Source organism: Camponotus vicinus, unplaced genomic scaffold (assembly GCF_025532165.1).
Source record: "Camponotus vicinus isolate PSW18456_S1 unplaced genomic scaffold, iyCamVici1.0 SCAF_2, whole genome shotgun sequence".
NCBI classification, from domain to species: Eukaryota; Metazoa; Arthropoda; class Insecta; order Hymenoptera; family Formicidae; genus Camponotus; species Camponotus vicinus.
Window position 1 is genome coordinate 4,699,054 of NW_028141956.1, and position 20,708 is coordinate 4,719,761.

Genomic DNA, 20,708 nt, shown 5'->3' on the forward strand with positions numbered 1-20,708 from the left:
CTAATTATTTATGCTAATTATTTATGCTAATTATTTATATAATTCAATTGTTTTATCGCTCGTTCTTTCATAATCCAAATATATTTTGATTATCAACGGAACACGCGTGAAATACGTTTTATTTTAAGTATCATTGAAAAAATAATTATTGTCCGTAAAGCTCGCAACGAAATGATTATTGATTATCTTAGATTTCTATCACTTTGATTTTTCTACTTGACAATCTCAATATAATTTGGATTGTGAGAGAACACGAAGTAAAACAATCGAATTATAAATGGAAATAATTAGCATAACGAAAGACTTCATGAATAGTTTAATAAATAATCAATTAATCTTATTCAATAAATTAAAATACTTCTATAATTTAATATTCCTCCCGCAAATATTTTATATTACAGAAAATTTTTCGGCAACGAGAGAATTATCAATAACACCGTGTTCGACCTTGATAAACAGTATCGCGCTATTGTTAATACATTACATGGCTTTATTATCATTCGCACAGTGACTTTGAGTAGTGACGTGAGAGACGTTTCACATATTATCAAATTCTTTCTTTGTATAGTCAACCTTGGGGATATAAACAATACCGCGGTAATGTTTCTGACTTACGATCATTCGCTCAGTGGCTCTTGAGCATTGAAGTAGTGATGTGAGACGTGTCATATATTATCAAATTCTTTCTCTGAACACAATTGCAAATGCAACGAGGAACTTTTCGTGAATGAGTGTAAGTGCAACGAGGAATTTAAATGAGTGCAAGGAGGATTGAAGTGCCACGAGGAAAAAGCGAAGAAAGCAAAAGAAAGAAGGAGGTTTTGGAAATGGATGGACCAATAAGATATGATGTAAGTCATTAATATAAATTATTTATCACATTCATTATTTATTATATTGTTGCGTCCCCGCGTCCCGTCCCGCTGAATGTATTCGTCACCCGTTGAATTCTTTCGAAGAAGATCGTTTCCGCGCGCGTTGTCAAGATGTTGTTAAAAACAACGACTGTCAGAGAGTCAGCGTATGCCGATTGTGTCGCGCGCGTTCGATATATATCGTTCCGCGGACGCAACAATATATAAATTATTTATCATTAGTATAGATTCAAAATATACATATTTCACGTTTCGTTTTATTTGATAGTGATTTAATAGTGATTTTAAATTGTAACATATATAATACATGTACTTATAAAAAATATTTTATTTTATTTTAAAATGATTAAAACATTTATAAAATTTTTTATTAATATTTTCAGATACTTCTTACGTTTTATAAAATATTTCATATTAATATATTTATTTAAATATTTCACATATAAAAAAATAGAAATTTTTTTATTTATCGTATTACTAAAAGTTTATATCTAAAAAATATAAATTATTTTGTAATTACGCAATTTATAATATTAAAATATATCTATTTAAAAGTAAAAATGTAAAAATTAATTGCGCGTAATAATTATTTTAAAATAAATTATTTTGAACATTGCTTTATATAATAGATTTTCTTTTAACTTTTATATTTTTATTTATCGTTTATATTTGCGAATTTAAATTTATGTACTATATTACAAAATAAATTTCAAATTATATATTATATTATATATAAAATTATATATAATATAACCCTCCCATGGGGTACACCTTGTCGCGGTGGGAGGGCTTAGTACTTGGATGGTGCCTTGAGGTTTATCTTAAATTTTTCTATTTATGATAAATCTTAAGGTGCCTGAATGGGAAGCTAAGTACCCTTTCGCGTCGTCGGTGCCGTCAACGTGCCGCGGATGGCAAGCGCTTCGTTATCGCGTTTTCGCGTTGTAGTATTCTCGCGTCGTCGCGTTTTCGCGGAACTTTTGGACTTTTTCATATAAAATCCCAATTTCATTTATTGTCACAAGTCTCTACTTCCGATGCCAACTAACTGGGATGTTTCGAGTTTGCACACGTTGCTATGCAACGTACACTCGCGCTTCGTGCTTCGTGCTTCGTCAAGTGATTCGGCCCGAATTAGTTAGAACTCGATCGATTGCTCGGAATGATCGTCAGTGGGTCCCTTCTCTTTGCTCGTCTACAGCCACACGCACTGCGTGTGTTAATCCTGCCGAGGAGTCGACTGGATTCCCCTAGGCACGATTTTCACTCGGTAAAAGGGATTGCCTCCCCATTTTCTAAATTGCTGAATGGTAGCATTTAAAAAATGTGGGTATCCTCTTCTTTTGCCGTCTACGAGCCTGGTGTAGCCATGTCCTGCAATCGCGGGAAACTTTATGTTCCGGGCGAAGCACCTGAAATCGTGCTTAGCGGGTCCAGGTTCGATACGAGATAGGATAATTATGCGCGAAAAAGAGCTAGTGAACTTCATTTTCCTCTATTCCGTCAATCGTTTCGTCTTCTTTCCGGTTCGGGCCTAATCTTTGCTCGTTGTATTGTTGCATTCCCGACCTGTTGGCTCGAAGTTGATTCTCGTAAATGAAATGGGATTTTCGCTCGTATCGAAACCGGGAGTGTCGTTGAAAGTATATATATATTAAATATATACATCGCGCGACCAAATTATTAATCGTACCGAAATAGTGCGGGAGTGCCGTTCAGTATCGCGTGTAAAATAACGAAAATAGCGATATAAAAATATCGCTCGTGAGTGCGGGAGTGTCGTTAAAAGTATCGCGCGTCAACAACATGAGAGGAGGAGGAGGCCTGGGAGAGGCATCTTGCATCGGCGGAGCAACCTGATGGTGAGTATCTATTATTTGTATATCAATTGTTATAAATCGTTAAATTGTTACAAACAAACAATAATTCGATTTTATTATTTAAATGAATTAAAGAGAAAGATTTTTATAAAAGTCATATAAAGCTTTCTATTTAAAAAACAGTTTAAAAAATTTATAAAATTTTTCCATACGTGTTTATCTGCTAATTATTTTACACATCGGATATAAAATTCCGATAAAAATTACGATAAAAATTTTTTGAAATATTGATTGCATTTTGTGAACATTATTATAAATGAATTTTATATTTGTATGTTACAGACAACGTAGCTTCGATAACTCCGCTGTTGCGCATCAGTGCCGGTGAGTGAGAAAAACATTTATTTAACTTTAAGGTAACGACTTCGTAGAGATTGTAGATGTAGATTGTAGATTGTAGATTGTACATTGTAGATTGTAGATTGTAGTAAATCCGTTGCCTTAAAATGGATGAGCTAGGATAGATTAAATTAAATAACTTTTAATAAATTCTTTCGAAATGCTTTGCATCCATTGCGAAAATATATTAAAGTATTAATTAAAAAAAGAGAATCAAGAAAAGAAAACTTTTTTGTAAAGATTTTGTCTAATTTATTAAATAAAGAGCACTCATTAATAATTTTATCAATTTTATCAATTTTTGATGCTACTTTATTTTTATAACGCACACTTATTTTATTCTAATTTCTTATAGCTCATCCATCGTAGAATTTGTTTGTAGATATTGTTTTTAAACTTTACTTTAACTTAATATAAAGCCAAATGATTAATTAATTAAATAATTTATAATATGATAAAAGTTATACACACACATGAATTTTATATTTTATTAGAAAATATAATATACAGAAATTTGTAGTAATTTGGCTCTATTTGAATTAAAATAAAGTTATATTCAAATATTTAACGAACGATCGTAAAATCGAGCGATCGTTACGATGAGCGTGAAATATTTACGCTTATTTGCCGGTAATTAATCGGCAAAAGAAGGAGTGTTTATCTCCTTTTTCGATCTCTGATTAGAGATCGAGCGAGAAAGTGGCCAGGATCAACGAAAAGTAAGTTCAACTGGCCTGAAGAAAAGCTTTACGTACAATAGTACGTAATGTCGGACATTTATTCACGCGGTTAGGGCACGCGGTTAGAGAATGTAATTAGGGCACGTAATTAAAATATACGTGATTAGAGATAGGCTTTTCTCGAATAATTTCACTTAATCGAGAAATAGGATTTTTAGGACTATTAGATGATCATTAAGATTTTTTAATTTTCCTTTCAAGAAGTAAAGGATTGTTAGGGCTATTATGTGATTAATTTAGGTGATTAATATATTATGTATCTTTTAAAGAATCAGGAAATGTAGGTTTAAATAATATTAGGGAAAACAGATTAATAAATATTTTAATAATTATTTTATTAATATTAACAATTTTTAAGGGGTCAATATTTTTTGAGTGTTTTTTTTTATAGGTATTTTATTTATATAAGGATGAAAATTTAATTGTTAACACTCAATAATTTTTATAGTAATACGAATTTTTTTGCGAAATCTTATGTACTTATGTAATACGAAATTTTATGTACGTGAGAGCCCAACACTACCCCGGCGGGACCGCTAAATAGGTCCCGCCGGGGTGTGCATAAAGAGCATTTTCCCCACGTAAAAAAAAAAAAAAAAAGGATTGTTAAGGGTTTTAGGTGGTCATTAAAATTTTTTTAAATATTCCTTTAATGCTAAGGAAAATATATTAAAATTCCAATAATCTTAGGGATTAATCATCGCTAATCTTGTCTGGATTATTAATTTTTAATAAATTTTATATTATAAAATATTATACATATATTTTGGACATTTTTGTGTAAAAAATTATTCCATGTTATAAATTATTTTGTATTACATTTCAAATTATATTATATTTTACATTAACTTTCGTATTAAACTCTGTATTGAAAGAAAATAAAAAATTTTTCCTCCTCGATGGTATCTCCACCTTAGGCATTTGCCGGTTGAGGAGGTTTGTGTACTCTAATGAACCTGAGAGCTATGCCGGCGGTAACATACGCCGATATTCATATAGACTTTTCTTATATTTAAGATAATTTTAAGTGATCTTAAATATAAAAGTGAATTATAAATACCGACCGTAGTTACTGATAGGATTACCCATACCGGATAGGTCGAAGGGGAAGACTAAGAGGGATACCAAGATTATATAAATATTTGTTATATTAATTATATTAATATTTTTAAATAAAATGAAAGAAAAAGGGACAATAATCGAGAAAATAGAAAAAGGCAACTACAGTGATTTGAATATCTATACCTGAGAACAAATGTCCATAGAAAGTATTCCGATGGACTCCATAGGAAGGAATAAGCATGACAAGTGATGGTAATTTTTATGATATTACCACAAAGGAATACACCATAAACCATAATAATCCAAGAACTCGAAGAAGTGATTATATTGGATAGAAATGCATAGTGATTGGAAATGATTAGAAACTAAAAGACAGTATGCATACAAACTATTTATTAATAGTAATACTATTTTGTAATTATATTAAATTTTATAATTTAGTACATTGTATTATATAAAGTATTAAGCACAAAAGTATTATGCTGGTATGAAAATTCTAATAAAAATGTATAAATAATGTTAGCTCTATATTAGAATGGAACATATGAACTCTTTATATTTTATATAAAGGAAGAGACTTAAAATATTTTGCGACATCTATATTTTTCGAGTCTTAATTATAAGAACTTCAGAAGAATCAGTGATTAATTTGACAAATTCTATACATGTATTAATAATTAAATTCTTAAATAATTAAAAAAATGATTGATAAATATCAAAGATCAGTTTATTGCTAATTAAGAAGATTTATAGAAATACGATTAAAAATGTTTTTATCCCACAGCAGGCATTTTGTGTTTTGTAAATAAAAAGATATAAATATGACAATGAATATAGAAAAATATTTTTCATCTTTGATTATTACAGTATCTTTCACGATTGAATAATTTATTTACTATCAATTTACATATATAAGTATCTTGTTATACAGCACTGGTGCTACCGGCATTTCGTGTACATAGCACGGAACAAAACCAGAAATTGTGCACATTATATATTACCCTCTGAGAACATTCATGAACTTTAGCTTTGTAGTTCATGTCCACGTTTCCAATGTCCATAGAGGGAGTATCGCTTTCACCTAAAAGCAGGCCACATCTCTCAGTCTTCTCTCTGCTACACTACCAGTTTTCTAACCTTAAAATATCATCTGATTGTCGTTATTCATATATTCAGCGCCATCCAAGAGAAAGATTGTGCACTATTGTAGTGACATTCGCATAATTTAAAGAATATATATTTTTGTATTTTATTAAAAAATGATAATTTTTTATTAAAATTCCTATCTTCGTAATTTTTTAAATTTCTATTCTTCTAATTTTTAAATAAAATTTTATTTGTACATGATTTGTATATTTATACATGAATATCATGGCATCAATCAAAAATTCTACAATAAATGGGCTTTTTCAAGTCTATAGAAGTTTTGAAAACATTTAAAAAATTCAAATAAACTTGAATATATATAAACAGCACTAACCTGAATTAATAAATTACTTTTAATTAAACAATAAATCTTTAATAATTTCTAAATTAGTGTGAAGATGCAGACTATTTGATTCCTTCAAGAGTTATACTTTTATTAATCTAATTTTAACTCTAACCTAAGAAATTTTAGCTCAAAGCTTAATCGATTTAATATCGAGCATCCAACAGTCATATTGAAAATTAAGAGACTTTTTTCTCGAATAATTTTTTATCATAAAATAAAATAGGGAGTAATTTAAAGATAGAACGTTTATTTATTTTTTCCGCATATAGAAAGTTATGTTTATCGATTCGACTTGGCAACGCGTTCCAATTCGTCTTTCTTCTTAATCGCGTAAGAATTCGATGAACCTTTAGCAGCATTGATAAGTTCATCGGCTAAACATTCGCCGATTGTTTTGATGTTGCGGAATGCGGCTTCTCTCGCGCCAGTACACAGCAACCAAATGGCTTGATTAACACGACGTAATGGAGATACGTCCACGGCTTGTCTTCTTACAGTACCAGCGCGTCCAATACGCGTAGAGTCTTCCCTTGGCCCAGAATTGATAATAGCTGTGACAAGAACCTAAAATATAAAGATTCCAAATTAAATGTTTGACATTCAATAATGTTTCAATAATATCACATAAAATAATTGTAAATTTGAATTTCTTTTTATAAAGTGAGAAAGAAAATTAAAATAGTAAGAAAAACAAATTTCTTATATAATAAACTTTCAAATCAAATTTATTAAAATATTGTAAAACAATGTTTCTTAAAATATTTGATATAGAATTATTCATATATAAAAGATTAAATATAGGTAAGCTAGTTTTAAATAAATAATATATAAGCCAATTTTAAATAAATTATTCAACTCACTTGCAAAGGATTCTCTCCAGTGAGAAGGTGAATGATTTCAAAGGCATGTTTAACAATTCGCACAGCCATCAATTTCTTTCCGTTGTTTCTGCCATGCATCATAAGAGAATTTGTAAGACGTTCCACAATGGGACACTGAGCTTTTCGGAAACGCTTTGCTGCGTAACGTCCCGCTGAATGTGGAAGATACTTTGCATTCTTCTCTTTGACAGCGATATAATCCTGTAGAGACATATCATTTACTTGCACATCATCACAATTCCAGCGTCCGAACAATTTGATCTCGGGTAGTTCGGCCGGCATGGCTACTGGCAATGTGTTTGTGGTTGCCACCACCATATCGTCAAATGCTTCCTTATCATCCATTGTTTATCTGTAAAAAAAAATTATATTATTAATATTTTCTAATTTACTTTTGTAATAACGTATAAGATAATGAAGAATTATTTTCTAAAGAATTACTATAATCCCAAAATATACAAATAATGTATGTTAGTCAAATCACAATATAAAAAAAATAAAAATAAATGAAAATAAATAAAATTAAATTATCACATTAAAATAATAATTTTTAAAACTGCATGATAACTTATCATAAACATGTTTACCGCAATATAGTGAGCAAACATATTTAGGATAGAAAAATGTAACAAAAATAAAGAGATTTATGATAAATAATGAAGATTATCGAAATCGTACATAATGATAATCCGTTTATTAACAAAGTATTATTAAAAGAAGATATATATTTATATTTTTGAGAGCAAAGGTAGTGGCGCTTTGTTTGGCATTATGAGACAGTTTGATGCTAAAACAGAGATAGACACGGCATGATATGATTTTCGTGCCGTGGCAAGTCGATCGTAGGCCAGGTAATACATTCTAGCTTAAGTTTCTCAATGAAAGAGAGTCTGACGGGAACGAAACTGCTAAGACACATGTGGCCACGCGGTCACACGTGCCGCGTGAGTTTTTCGCGCGAAATGCCGCACGTGTTCTCGCACCTGCACAATCACTCACGGCTCCTGGCTGCCTCCGATTATTCGACAACGCTGACTTGCACTTCCTCGGCACAAAATACTCCCGGCGTAACGGCAATTCTTATTCTACAACTTACGTTCACGTCTTCGTCTGTGCAGGCGTGAACAGGAAAAGACCATAGCAGCACGAGTGCCATCTACTCATGCCGGATTTCGAATACGTTAGTCAATGTTCGCGGGTAGAGACGAGGATACGAGGGTCGAAGTGACACGCTGTTGAAGATTTCGTACCTCCAATAATCGTGCGCGTAAATATAACATGTGAATAACACGATAATCTGAGGTAAAAGTGACGGTGATACGAATAAATAGTTGGAAAGTGTACGATTGCTGATTTGACTATCAAGTATAAGTCTTCTTTTTGTATAGTTGTACAGTGGTATACTTTCTACGTTTAAAATCAAATAGGTATGTAATTAAAACGAAACGACTTCCTTCGAAAAGGAAGAGAGGAAATTATAATAGTTGGAAAAGACAGATTTTTAGTGAAACCGAAATCGCGATAGATCGTCGACCGGCCTTCCTTCGATAGATCGTTTCGTAAAAACGCGTAGATGTTTTATAGATTTGGACAATGTGTTATGATAAATGCAGTAAAGTGTGAGGAAATTTATTCAAATTATAACAAAGTATATATAAATATAAATCGGGGAATGATAAAAGTTTTGACTTTTTCGCAAAAAAAGTACGCGAGTGCAAATGATATGTATGTGTGTGACGTTATCGACTGAGGAAGGAGCAGTGGAACGATATTCGAGAACTTGACAGCTGATGTCGCCACCGATATGTTTTCTGCATCATCGAAAGTTCATTGCAAAGGTCAGTTTTCGATATATATGTTTTTATATGATTCTCTTTATATTAAAATATTATTTTACATTAGTATTTCTATTAATTGCGTACATCTAAATATATTCGTTGATATATAAAGAGAGAGAAATGAGATATTTTTACAATAAGGGGATTGGATACATATCAAAGTTAAAAAGGAGTATATATCCTCTGGCGTGTATCCTCTGAAGTGTAAAATTTCAAATTGCATTTTTCCGCAAAGCCACTATCGAAATCGTTATTTTTTCAAGAACAATCGAAGCGAATCTAGACAATGGAGAGTCGAAAAAAAAGGGAATTGTTCGTAAATTGTAAATCGGTTAATCCCTCGATAATCTGGGTCAACACGTTAAACCGCCATATTCATAGTGGCATGTATCTGAAACAATCACAGTCGTAATTATCTGTTATTTCGTAGGCAGTCCCTGTCGTCGACAAGGGGCCCGTAGAAAGCGGGTACACAGAGAGGGTCATGGCGAGTGAATAGGGTTGAAATCGTGCTCGCCGGGCGAACGTAAAGCAGAAAGAGATAGGTAAATGGATAGATAGAGAGAGAGAAAGTAGGAGGAGGTCGGGGGGGGGGAAGATGAGAGGGCTCAAGGGGACGGTCGGGCGAGCAACCGTACGGTATGAGAAATTTACGATCCAACGTCCGGATTGCTAACCCATCTCGGGTTCCACTTTATTACTTTAAGTAAGATCCGACGTGGAGGCAGTAAAACTCGTATATGAACGAATCGCCGTCGACGAGCTTCGACGCGCGTAAATATCTAATGGTTCATGTTGGCGGTGGCTGTGTATCGCGAAAACGTGAAAATCATCGTCGTCGCTTATAAACGGTCCCGTGATTCGCTTCCAGACATCGCTTCCGACTATACGTTATGCATTTAAAGCTGATATTACATTTGTCATATGACAAATATTTTAATTATAATAATATATATTGATTAGATATAAAATAAAAAATTTCTAGAGGCTCAGGAATTTCCTATCCCGCAGCCAATTAATATGCTTAAAAAATTTGTCATATGACAAATGTAATATCAGCTTAAGATTAGATTTTTAAAATAAATTTTTTATCTGGCTATTTGTAATCTTCAAAATTTGTAAAATAATTTAAAAATAAGTATTTTTAAAACCTTGCATTCATAATCGAGTATATTTAATAGATAATAATTATTATTATTGAATATATAAATCGCATAGAAAATATTTGGATTCATAATCGAGCTTAGCAGAACAATAATCATTACTGAATATATAAATTGTGTAGAAAATATTCGCCGAGAAATGTTGAATTTTCTGCCAGAGAAAAAAAAGGATAAATTAACAGGAGAGGAGCTGTAATTTTTATATTTTTTAAATATAATAGTTTTAATAATTTAATCTCTACTTAAAATCATGTGATTATTTCAGAATCAGTGTGATTAGTTATTGCATTTAATAAATGAAATAGCGTGATGGAAGAAAGAGAGAGAAAGAAGAAAACATAGCTAGATGGTCGGTAGCGGTAAATCTTATGGAAATGAATTCAGCAATGTAAAACGTTTCGTTATAAAACGCATTTGTCCGATCCCTAACTCCCATTTATAACGAGGGTATCTTCTGTGTCTCCGCTAATTGGAAACTTCGCTTCTATGGACAGACTACGACGAGGACGAGGACGACGACGATGACAACGACGACGACGGTGACGACGGGTATCTTTATCGTCGAAAAAGCGGTCATGGTGAAAGAGCGCGTGGAACGCGAAAAAAAATTGCGATAGCTAGCTACCCGTTGACGAGCAGCTACGCTGCAAGCGCGGTCCATTTCGCCCCCGTTCTCTCGCCCCATTGTCTTCTTCATTACGTAGGTATCCCGCGCGAATATAAACGCAATTAAGCGCGTCGCGTCATCGTTAAAGCCCCGTAATTGCATTCGCGTAAAAGCAATTACGACTTCACCGACGGCGATGAGTCGACCGCTTCTCTTTCTCTCTCCCTCTCCCCCCCCCCTCTCTCTCTCTCTTTCTCTCTGGCCCACCATTAGCATAAATAGTTTATAAACCAACGTATGGCACTTTATGCACGACATCGCTCACTATGCGAGCGATGGTCTCTTTAGCGAGAAGGGTACATCTATCGAATTTTGCCAATAACATACCCTCGGATTTTAGAATTGCGAAATAAATTGACTGTGTTACTCTTCGATTTTTCATTATTGAATATCACGCGGATCTCTCCCACAATTATCTGCTCAAAATTTAACAAAAAATTCTAAAATAATTGGTTGAAAGCAATTTTTAACGATTTAATATTTGCTACATTATTTTGTATCGATTCTTCAATACAATAGATGAATGTAAGAATTAGAAATAGATTCTTTTCATTAGTATGATCAATCACAATCACTTAAATTATCACTAAATTCACTAGATAATCCTATTAAATCTAATTTATACAAGCTTATTGCATTATGTTTCGGGTTACTCCTGATGAAATTAGCCAACAAAGGATTACGTCCCAGAATTCACAGATTTGTTGGCCAACAAAGCCCACCGACACTAACTGGCTTGTCAGCGAGCAACCCGTTTACATCGCCGTTACAATAGTTGTCTACGAAAGAATCGTCGGCGTAAACGCGCTTTAAGAATGTCCCCGCCGGGGCATTATTGCACTTTACTCTATGAGCGTCTGCCGCTTCTTCCTCCAAGTCGACTCCTCGTGTTCTCTCATTCTCTGCCTTACTATTCTTATTCTTCCTCCTTCTTCAGTTCGTTGTTCTCCCTTCGTCGGCAGGGGGTGAAGCGGTGAACCCCGCGCCGAGGAACCCTGCTGAGGCGAGTTACGTTATATTCTGCGGCTCGTAGCCTCATATCGTATTATTGTCATGTTCCCTCGACACGAGGGGAGCGTCAGCAAGGGAGAGAGAGAATGAGAGAGAGAGAGAGAGAGAATACAAAGAGAGCAGAACAAACGACAGAAAAGAGCTCCTAACACACCATCCGTTGTATTCGCCGGTGTTGGTGTCTGCACATGCACGTTGAAACCGCTCGCTCGTGCGAGATAAATCGAAACACATCCTCGAGATCTCGCATACGCTGTTATTTCCCGGTAGCTCTCCGCGCTCTCGCAGCTTCCTTCTTCCAATCCGGAGCGGAGAGATGTTGCACATAAACACGCATACACATACACACGTGTGTACACCTCACTTGTCGCCGTTGTAATGGAACAATCTTTCCGCCACAGTTCGCTCCCCGCTCGACAGCGCGTCGCGGTAAATAGCGCGCATGCAGCCGAGATGCATTCGTTCCGCGACACGCGGCGATTTTTTATTTTCCTCGTCGACTCGATGGCTCGGATCGGAGGCGATAACCGGCGAAACGCAAATCGATCTTCAAATAAGTACATTTCAAAAAATCGAGACAAAAGCTTCCAAATGAACAAATAAATCGTATCCGTGTTATTTATCATGTATGCAGATGCACAAGTTGAAGTTAAAATAATTAAGATAATACTCGAGGGCTTAAAGTAGATTTATCTCCAGAAAAAGCCGGTTAACTAATATTACGTGCTGCGCGCATAAGTCTTAATGAATCTTAATGATGTTGCTGCGAGGAAGAGCTCTCGCCGTTTACATTGGTAATAAACGCTTAAAGCCGTTCGCGGATTATCCATTTCCGATTGCTTTAGTCGGGAGTTTAATACCGCACGATAATTATGTTTCCCGGCAATACTCACTCGCGATAATTTCACCTGTCGAGTATCAACGTCGATCCCTCGGTCTTAAGCGCGTCGCGACGTGTAACGCCTAATTGGCTAATTATCTCCCCTGGTCGAGTCTCCTCCGTCCGAGGCGAAAAGGTTAATTATCGTGACAAGAGATCGAGGCATCGATTATGCGCGCAGAACAGGCTAAATGAATTAGCACTTTGAGACGTCGTGGATTATGGCTTGATCGAGCGCATCGTAAGGATCCTTGAGATTCCGGATTCCATCGCTTGATATCGAGGTTCAGGCTCATCGCGTCTACCATTCATCGAAATTCCTCGCGCTATCAAAAAATATATATCGCAAATTTTTGTCCTTGAAATTTATCTCGCTGACAATTGTTTCTTATTTTGTTCTTACTGTCATTTATTAAATAGACGAGTACTTGAAGTAATTTTATCAACTTAGTAAATTTTTTATTAAAATCAACTATTTTTAAGTTACGTACATAACTTTCCCATTTTAATTTTCCTTTTGTACCGAAAAAAATTTACATTGCAAGGAGAACAGAGATAGCTGTACTTTCCATCTCAATTCGATCACGGAGCCGACAATACGAGGAATACATCTCGCGGCGAGCCGGCGAGACTCTCGTGCGGTAAATCAGGGATATTTATCGTCTAATTCGGCGGAAAGCTCCGCCAGCCGAATTTGTCCCCCGGATGCCTGCTCGATGCCTTTCATGCGCCCCCTCTCTCCCACCCGAAACTCGCAGCTGGAGGGTCAGAAAGGCGAACTTATTTCCATTAGCCGAAAGGGGCGCGTGTATTCTCAAACGTCGCTGCCTCCAGCAGCAGCAGGCGATGGTGATCGCCCCAACCCCTGCTTTCGTCGCTGCTTTTTCGCTCTTTCCCCTTCGATTCTTTTTCTTTCTCTCTCTCTTTCTCTTTCTTTCTCTCCTTCGCTCTTTTTCTCCTCTCTCTTTACTGCCCGCCTTTCCGACAGCCTTTCTAACCGCACCAGGTCCGGTGATTATTTTTCATTTGCTCGTTTTTATCTTCTTTAGACTCTTTAGCGGCGCATTACGAGGGAAGCGCTGAAACGAGGAGCTTGCTCTTCATTGCTCTTATTCGCGTACGGTGGCGAGACTTTACCCGTGCTTCGTGCACAACGTGTTTATTTATCGTACGTTTATTTATCACTTTGAAAGATTAATGAACGCTCAGAGTTTTATAGAATTAAAAAATTAAAAGATAATGCTAATTACTCTAAACGATGTATTATATATATATATATATATATATATATATATATATATATATATATATATATATATATATAAATTATAATTATTATAATTTTTAATAATAATGAATAAGATTAAAATTTGAGAAATGTAACACAGTTACCTGAAGATCAGATGATACCGTAAATTATTTTACACGATCAGACTTTTTATTGTAGCGTTACATGTTTTGAATCCGATTTAAAGACTTATAATTCGATATATCAACGAAGTCGTACGAAGTGAATAAGCTTGCATCCTATGAAGTGTTGTACTATAAGCACAGCGATATAAAATGCTACCAGGGATTTCGTACTTCGCCACTAATGCATAAAAAGCGGCAGCGCGATTTTCTAGATCGGCTTAAAGTTAAACTTCGCTTGGCTTCGACTAAACACTTGTCAAGAATAATAGCGTCGCAGTACTTCCACGGCCGGTAGAAAGTTGAATTTTCGCTTTCTATAAAAGTGAAGATGCCGAGCATTTGAACATGTGCGTTTTATACATCGTATTTCAGAAACATTGGTTTTAATTTTACCAAACATTTATATAGATCGATCGCATAAATTTTTCTTAAAAAAAAAGAGCTGAAAAAAAATAAAAATGTTTATTGAAACGTTTATAAAAACGTTTATTGATTACATAACATTTCTAATAGAATAAAAATAAATCCATTTAAAAGGATGAAAAATTCAAGATATTTATGAAAAGAAGAATAAATTGAATAAATTATAGATTTATCGAGTTGCATAGATGAAGGTGAAACGATCGGATGATGAAATCCTTGTACAGGACTCGCCGATTCGTGATACTAAATCTCGCAAAACGAGGACTCCTCTGCCATGTGAGTTCTATATGTGCGTCGAGAACAGGAGCGAGCGAGAAGAAGACGCGAGAATGCGGGAGGTGAAGGAAGGGACGATGAGGAAAGTCAAAGGGTGGTCGAAGAGAGCGGAAGGGAGTGCAGGGTGTTCGCTACCTGACAAGTCCTTTCCTTTGTCCTTAGGCCCCCTTCTTTCCTTCTCGCGTCTGAGTCTCTTTTTTTCTTGTTCCAAGGTGAACGACGGCATCTGTTCATCCTTCTTTTCGTTGATCGACCGCTTCGCATCTTCTCGTCGTCCTTTTCTATCTATCTCTTATCGCAGTTTCTTGGTCTATGCTGCTCTTTATATCCTTTTTTGTGCTTGCTTTTCTCGCTCGCTATCGGCGAAAATTGTTACCGTTTCATTATCCCCGATAGTAGCAATTTGCGATCCGAGCTTCGGTTAAATTCTTCGATGCATTTCCTTCCTCGTTGCTATTTTCTTTTTCTTCTCTCTTATCATGTTTTCCCTTCTTCCTCTCTCTCTCTCTTTCTTTCTTTCTTTCTTTCTTATTGCTTTGTAAACCCTGGGTTCCTTCCTAGCTGTCTGTCTTCCAGTATGACGTTAATAGGTATAACTAATGTACGATCCTGTATTAGGTCCTTGTTAGAAGTAACTTGAATGATTGAAGTTTCTTGATAGATGATTCTACTTCAATTATCTTTTGAAGTTCCATGCGTCTTGTATATAATATATATATATATATATATATATATATATATATATATATTTGTATATAACATATGTATATAATACATAATATACTAATTTATATTTTAAAAGATTAAAGAGGATTGTTAAAGAGAATTCTGACATGCGTAAAGAAAATTTATTAATAAATACATATTAAAATTGATTTTTGCTAATATTTTAATAATTAATTGTGCAAATTATAGATTATTTAATATATTTTTATATTAGAATTACTTTGAAATGTATTCTACAATCTTTTTATGTTTTCGTCTACATCATTTATTTTATGTACTTTATAAACTATCTTGAACATATTCCAGAAAATGAATGGAATCCTATTTTCTTCTACATTATTCTTTAATTTTTTTACAAGTCATCGCGCAATTTCCAAGTAATTTGCCTAACTTTCTCTTACTAGTTTAAGAGAGAATCTTCACCTTTTATATTTTATTCTATTATATTTTCTCTTCTTCTCTCTCTCTCTTTTCTTTCTATCTTTCTAACATCTTGTCCCTGTTTTTCGTGTTTGCTACCAATATCGAAAGATTCTGTCGATAGGTTTTCTCAATCTCAACCAAACTAACGTCCATTTCGAATCTGGACCTTTTCTGTCCCTTTTTCTCTCGATTCCTGGAATTTTTTGTACGGCTATCTATCCAGATCCTAATGCTTACTCTCAGATAAAAAGCATCCGAACAAATGAAGCAAAATTGATTGATCAGATCTCGTTTACTTTAATCGATCATTAGAAAAATTGCACGAAAATGCATAATAATACATTCGTATATGATTCGTCAATTTGCACATAATTTTTAACTTAAAACGCAATAAATATTGTCTGACAAGAAATATTTCAATCAGCACGATCTAATTTCGCACTTTTTTTTGTATGATTTGTTCGGATTTTCAGTTGCCGAGATTCGAATTGCAAATCTTCTAAAAATCGCTTTGCTCTAAACAAATGCAATAGAATTCTCGCTTTAAAGGTATTTATGTTATAAAAGAACGAGCGAACGAGCAAGATTATTTCAGTCTAAACAATATTATAAACGATTAAATATAAACAAATAGATGAGTGTATAGTTTAATAGTATGATAATATGGAATAAAATAAAATGAATATGAATATAAATATAAGTATAAGTATAAATACTGTAAAGATTGATGTATTGAACAGGAAGTCTATCCTAAGCCGAAAGGCAAGGATTAATGGAAAATAAATAAATAATAAATAATAAAAATAATATAAACAAATAGATAAGAAATAAGAGATAAGAAATGAGTAAATTTTCTTGTTAATAATGGAATATTATATGGAATATTATTATAAAAATTTGCAAATTGCAATTGAAAGATCATATATTTATAACAGTATATATCCAATGCAATTAATAATTAAGCGAAAAATAATAAATTGATAATTTTTTAAATATGCGATCATAAAAACTTAACAATCTTTTAGTAAAATTACTATTGCGAACCATATCTTTAGTATTTACGGTGATTTCGTTTGAGAAAATTTAACGCGACCACTGCTGTTTCCTGTTTCCGGAATTGGACAGCATTCTGCATTCGTCGATCGGGTCGTTTGCATTCCTTCTTCTCATAGGGAAAAATAAAATTCTTCGAGAAAAGGCAAAGTGCCAAGGCGAACTTTCAGTGATTCCACACTAAAAGTCATTCATTAATCTGGAAAAGTACCAAAATGATAATTCAACGATCTTCTCAGTGCAACTTCTTGCATGTCAATACCGTATAAGTTTATATAACCAACATAATTTTTCCAACTGAATGCAGAAGAACAAAGAAATATATTACAATAAAAATATATCTATGTATTGTGTTGGAGAAATAATTTTCATATAAAATATATGCTAAAGTATGCCATTCCAAAAATCTTTAACCGTATCGCCGGTCATAAAAGTTTCGAGATTATCAGTAGGTATTGTTAAAAAAATATATACATGGCGTAATAATCTTCAAGAAAGTTAGAGCAATTTTATAGATAATATCGACATTAATTAGCCATTCAATCTTAATTCATGAATGTCGGGGCTTTGTCTCGATAAAGGCTTGATGTATCGAAATTGATGGCGAGGATGTGGCGGCCAGCGGGTCGTTGTCGACACTCAACCATGTCACTTGATACGCGGGCCCTCGTCTCCTGTCACATTAGAGTGACAAATATCTATTTCGAGGATCGTACGTCGTCGTATCCACTAAACAACTCGTGCACATCGAACTTCTGGCCCTTTCATGCTCTCGCTTTTTCTCTCTTTCATCTCCGATCTACTCGCGCCTCCAAATCCTTCCTTACAGTTTTCGAGGCTATCGTTCTCACTCTCGACCCGCTGGAAACCCCAACAGAATTTCGTGCGAGATGCTCCGTGAGATTGAAGCGTACAGAAGGAAGCCGAAGAGTGTCGTTTCGTCCTTTTTCGTCTTGATAACAGCGTCGTAGAAAGAGGAAGCGCGCGATTCGACATTGGGGTGTTTCCTAGCAACCTATCAAACCGCCGGAGGGTAGTCATTCAGTGATGTAACCGCAAATCTCAATGCCCGATGCAATTTTTCCAGCAGACCCTAAAATGCATTTCGCGCAATCATCGTCGACATCAAATTTCTATAAAATTTCTTCTCGAAATTTATCGAACTGTCTATAATAATATCGTAAAATGAGATAAATTTACATCGTAAAAAAGTGCTTTTAAAGTTACTCGTTATCTAAAAAAGTAATTGACAAAGTAGTTCAATCAGGCAAGTAACCAAGTAATTTAATCTTAATGAATGCAAAGTTTTTCTCCTTATTGTTATTCTCTTTCTTCCAGAAACTCTGGAATACTCTTCATTTTACTGGAAACTTAATCCTGTTAAGTAGTGCTTCATGGCTTTTACTACGATTAAATTCGAGTCTAGACTATAAGTATATAATTAATGATTTAGTTATTCATATGCATTCGATAATTATTACGGAGAGGAAACTCACTATCGAACGTTGTAAAGTTGGCACGTCCAAGCTATGTATATACACAATTTCCGCAGCTGACCGCGTGCATATTTTGCGATATTAACTTATTTAATCATTTAATTATATTTTTACATTTCTCGGGGAAAATAATAAATAAAGGTTAAATAATAATTAAACTGCATATGAAAACTTCATATTGGTAAAAGTCGATATTATTGATAAATAAATAAATTCTAGAGCAATAAGCTCTCTCTCTTTTTCTCTTTCTTTTCTCTCTTTCCTTTCTATCTCTGTTTCTATCGCGGTTGAGGATGTAAACACACAAAGCACTCGTTCGATTTTCAGAGAGGGAAACAAATTAATTTCAACGTGAAAGGAACACGCGGCGGGCCAACAATGTTACGGCACGGAATTCAGTACTGCGGAGTACCAATTATCGTAATAATTAGCAACAAAGCCTCTGCTACGCGGTTATGCTAATGACCGACGCGATCATAATGAATCAGCGATGAACACGCCACGGCGCGCACGCAATTCGATTATGGATGATGAAATTTAATTATATGTCGATACTACTCGATATTTCCTCTTGTTGCGCCATGTAATATCGGGAATAACCGAGGAAAAAAGCTTCTACAACCATCAATTTCTGAAAATTAATATGAATAATTAATATACATACACACACACACACATATATATAAATATAAAATTGTACATAAATAGATTTATGCATGACAACATGATACACGTCGTTTGTCTTGATCTTTATTACATCGAGATTTAATCTAATGTTTAATAACTCGGTATCAAGCCTCTCTCGGTTACGTTTAACTAGTGTACTCTACTCACGATATCCCCTTGACGCGTATAAAACGCGATCGTTCGTTCGGCGAATTTCCGCAACGAGGAAAAGAAGGTGGTGCACGAGGATGACAGAGAGTGAAGGGGACCGAACGGACAGGGCGAGAGAGAAAGAAAGAGATTATTCGTGAATTCTCCATGACGGAAATCCACTCTTCCGTTCAGTCGCGCTCCGCGATGTCGCTCTTCGATAATAATACGTTATCCGAGCACAGAGAAGAGACGGTAAGTACATACAACCACCTAAGAGTAACGGCTATATTGAATTTCTGTCTGCGTAACAACCCCGCCAGGCTTTTAGCGGCGGCGGGAGGTGGAAAAGAGAAGGAGAAGGATAGAGAGAATGGAGGATGCGCGGAGAACGGCAGGGCGGTGGAGGAGGGTCGACTTCATTTCCGAGATCCTTGCAGTGGGTATACAGTAATACCGAGAGATGTATAGAGAAAGACAGAGAGAGAGAGAGAGAGAGAGAGAGAGAGAGAGAGCGAGAAAGAGAGAAGGTGAATGAGAAGAACCAGGAGAAACACGAGCAACCCGACGAAGATACCAGATATACGAGAGAGGAAAAGGGACGGGTACATTGGCGTAACTAATGGCCCCGCAAACCCCGCATCATAATTCCTGAGAACAAATAGAAGAAAAAAACTGAAGAAAGAAAGAAGTATATAGAAGGAAATATGAAGAAAGAAATAAAGAGTAAATAAAAATAAAACTGAGAAGAAGAGAGAAAAGAAAAGGAAAAAAAAGAAACAACGAAAAGAAGAAAGAAAACGGATTGAATTATAGACTGCAGTCTTATGTCACATTTTATTTATTTATTTTTAGCGTAATTATTGCCACACTATAGTCTATTGCCTAAAGTTATTATTATAGATGTAATTAATTGACATTGATGTTTATTAAAATGAAAGAGCAAATATTTTTACGCCGCAGGAAAGCTCTGTAAATGTTACTTACGCCATTGCATGGACAGATAGATAAATAAAGACAGGGAAGTAGGAGAGAGCGCAAGGGTGAAAGAGAAGACGGAGAGAGAGGCATGTGAAAGGGCGAGAGATGTAGACGCAGAGTAGTGTGGAATAGTGCGGAGAACGCGCGACGCAGATGGAAGCTTAGAGGAACGGAAACGAGAATCTACGTGCGGTAGAAGGTGAGGGAGGTAGAGAGAGGTAGATGCGTTCTATCTCTACGTCACTGGCACAGAAGCCGGCCTGAATCCCACGT

The 20,708-nt window shown here is 34.8% G+C and overlaps 2 protein-coding genes and 1 long non-coding RNA gene across 5 annotated transcripts in view; 1 reads left to right on the forward strand and 2 right to left on the reverse strand.

Annotated features, from left to right (window-relative positions):
• Positions 1 to 6,618: 6,618 nt before the first annotated feature.
• Positions 6,619 to 8,471, reverse strand: Rps5a (ribosomal protein S5a). Of its 2 annotated transcripts, none has more exons than XM_083091899.1 (3): positions 8,366 to 8,471; positions 7,249 to 7,621; positions 6,619 to 6,952 (listed from the first exon to the last, which is right to left on the reverse strand). In XM_083091899.1, the coding sequence occupies exons 2-3, from the start codon at positions 7,612 to 7,614 to the stop codon at positions 6,668 to 6,670; spliced, it is 651 nt and encodes a 216-aa protein (XP_082948025.1). In that variant the 5' UTR covers positions 7,615 to 7,621; positions 8,366 to 8,471; the 3' UTR covers positions 6,619 to 6,667. The 2 variants fall into 2 exon arrangements, with proteins under 2 accessions (XP_082948025.1, XP_082948024.1); XM_083091898.1 differs by having other exon boundaries at positions 8,253 to 8,412.
• Positions 8,472 to 8,958: 487 nt separating this feature from the next.
• Positions 8,959 to 20,708, forward strand: part of LOC145967218 (uncharacterized) — a 197,490-nt gene continuing 185,740 nt past the window's right edge. Inside the window, exon 1 of the mRNA XM_083091883.1 lies at positions 8,959 to 9,107. The gene's annotated coding sequence lies outside the window, so the exon portion shown is untranslated. The remainder of the gene's footprint in view (positions 9,108 to 20,708) is intronic.
• LOC145966399 (uncharacterized) lies at positions 15,963 to 19,708 on the reverse strand. Of its 2 annotated transcripts, XR_014437039.1 has the most exons (5): positions 19,473 to 19,708; positions 18,639 to 19,269; positions 17,617 to 18,235; positions 17,134 to 17,341; positions 15,963 to 16,282 (listed from the first exon to the last, which is right to left on the reverse strand). It is a non-coding gene; the product is annotated as an uncharacterized LOC145966399 (long non-coding RNA). The 2 variants fall into 2 exon arrangements; XR_014437038.1 differs by lacking the exon at positions 15,963 to 16,282 and having other exon boundaries at positions 17,034 to 17,341.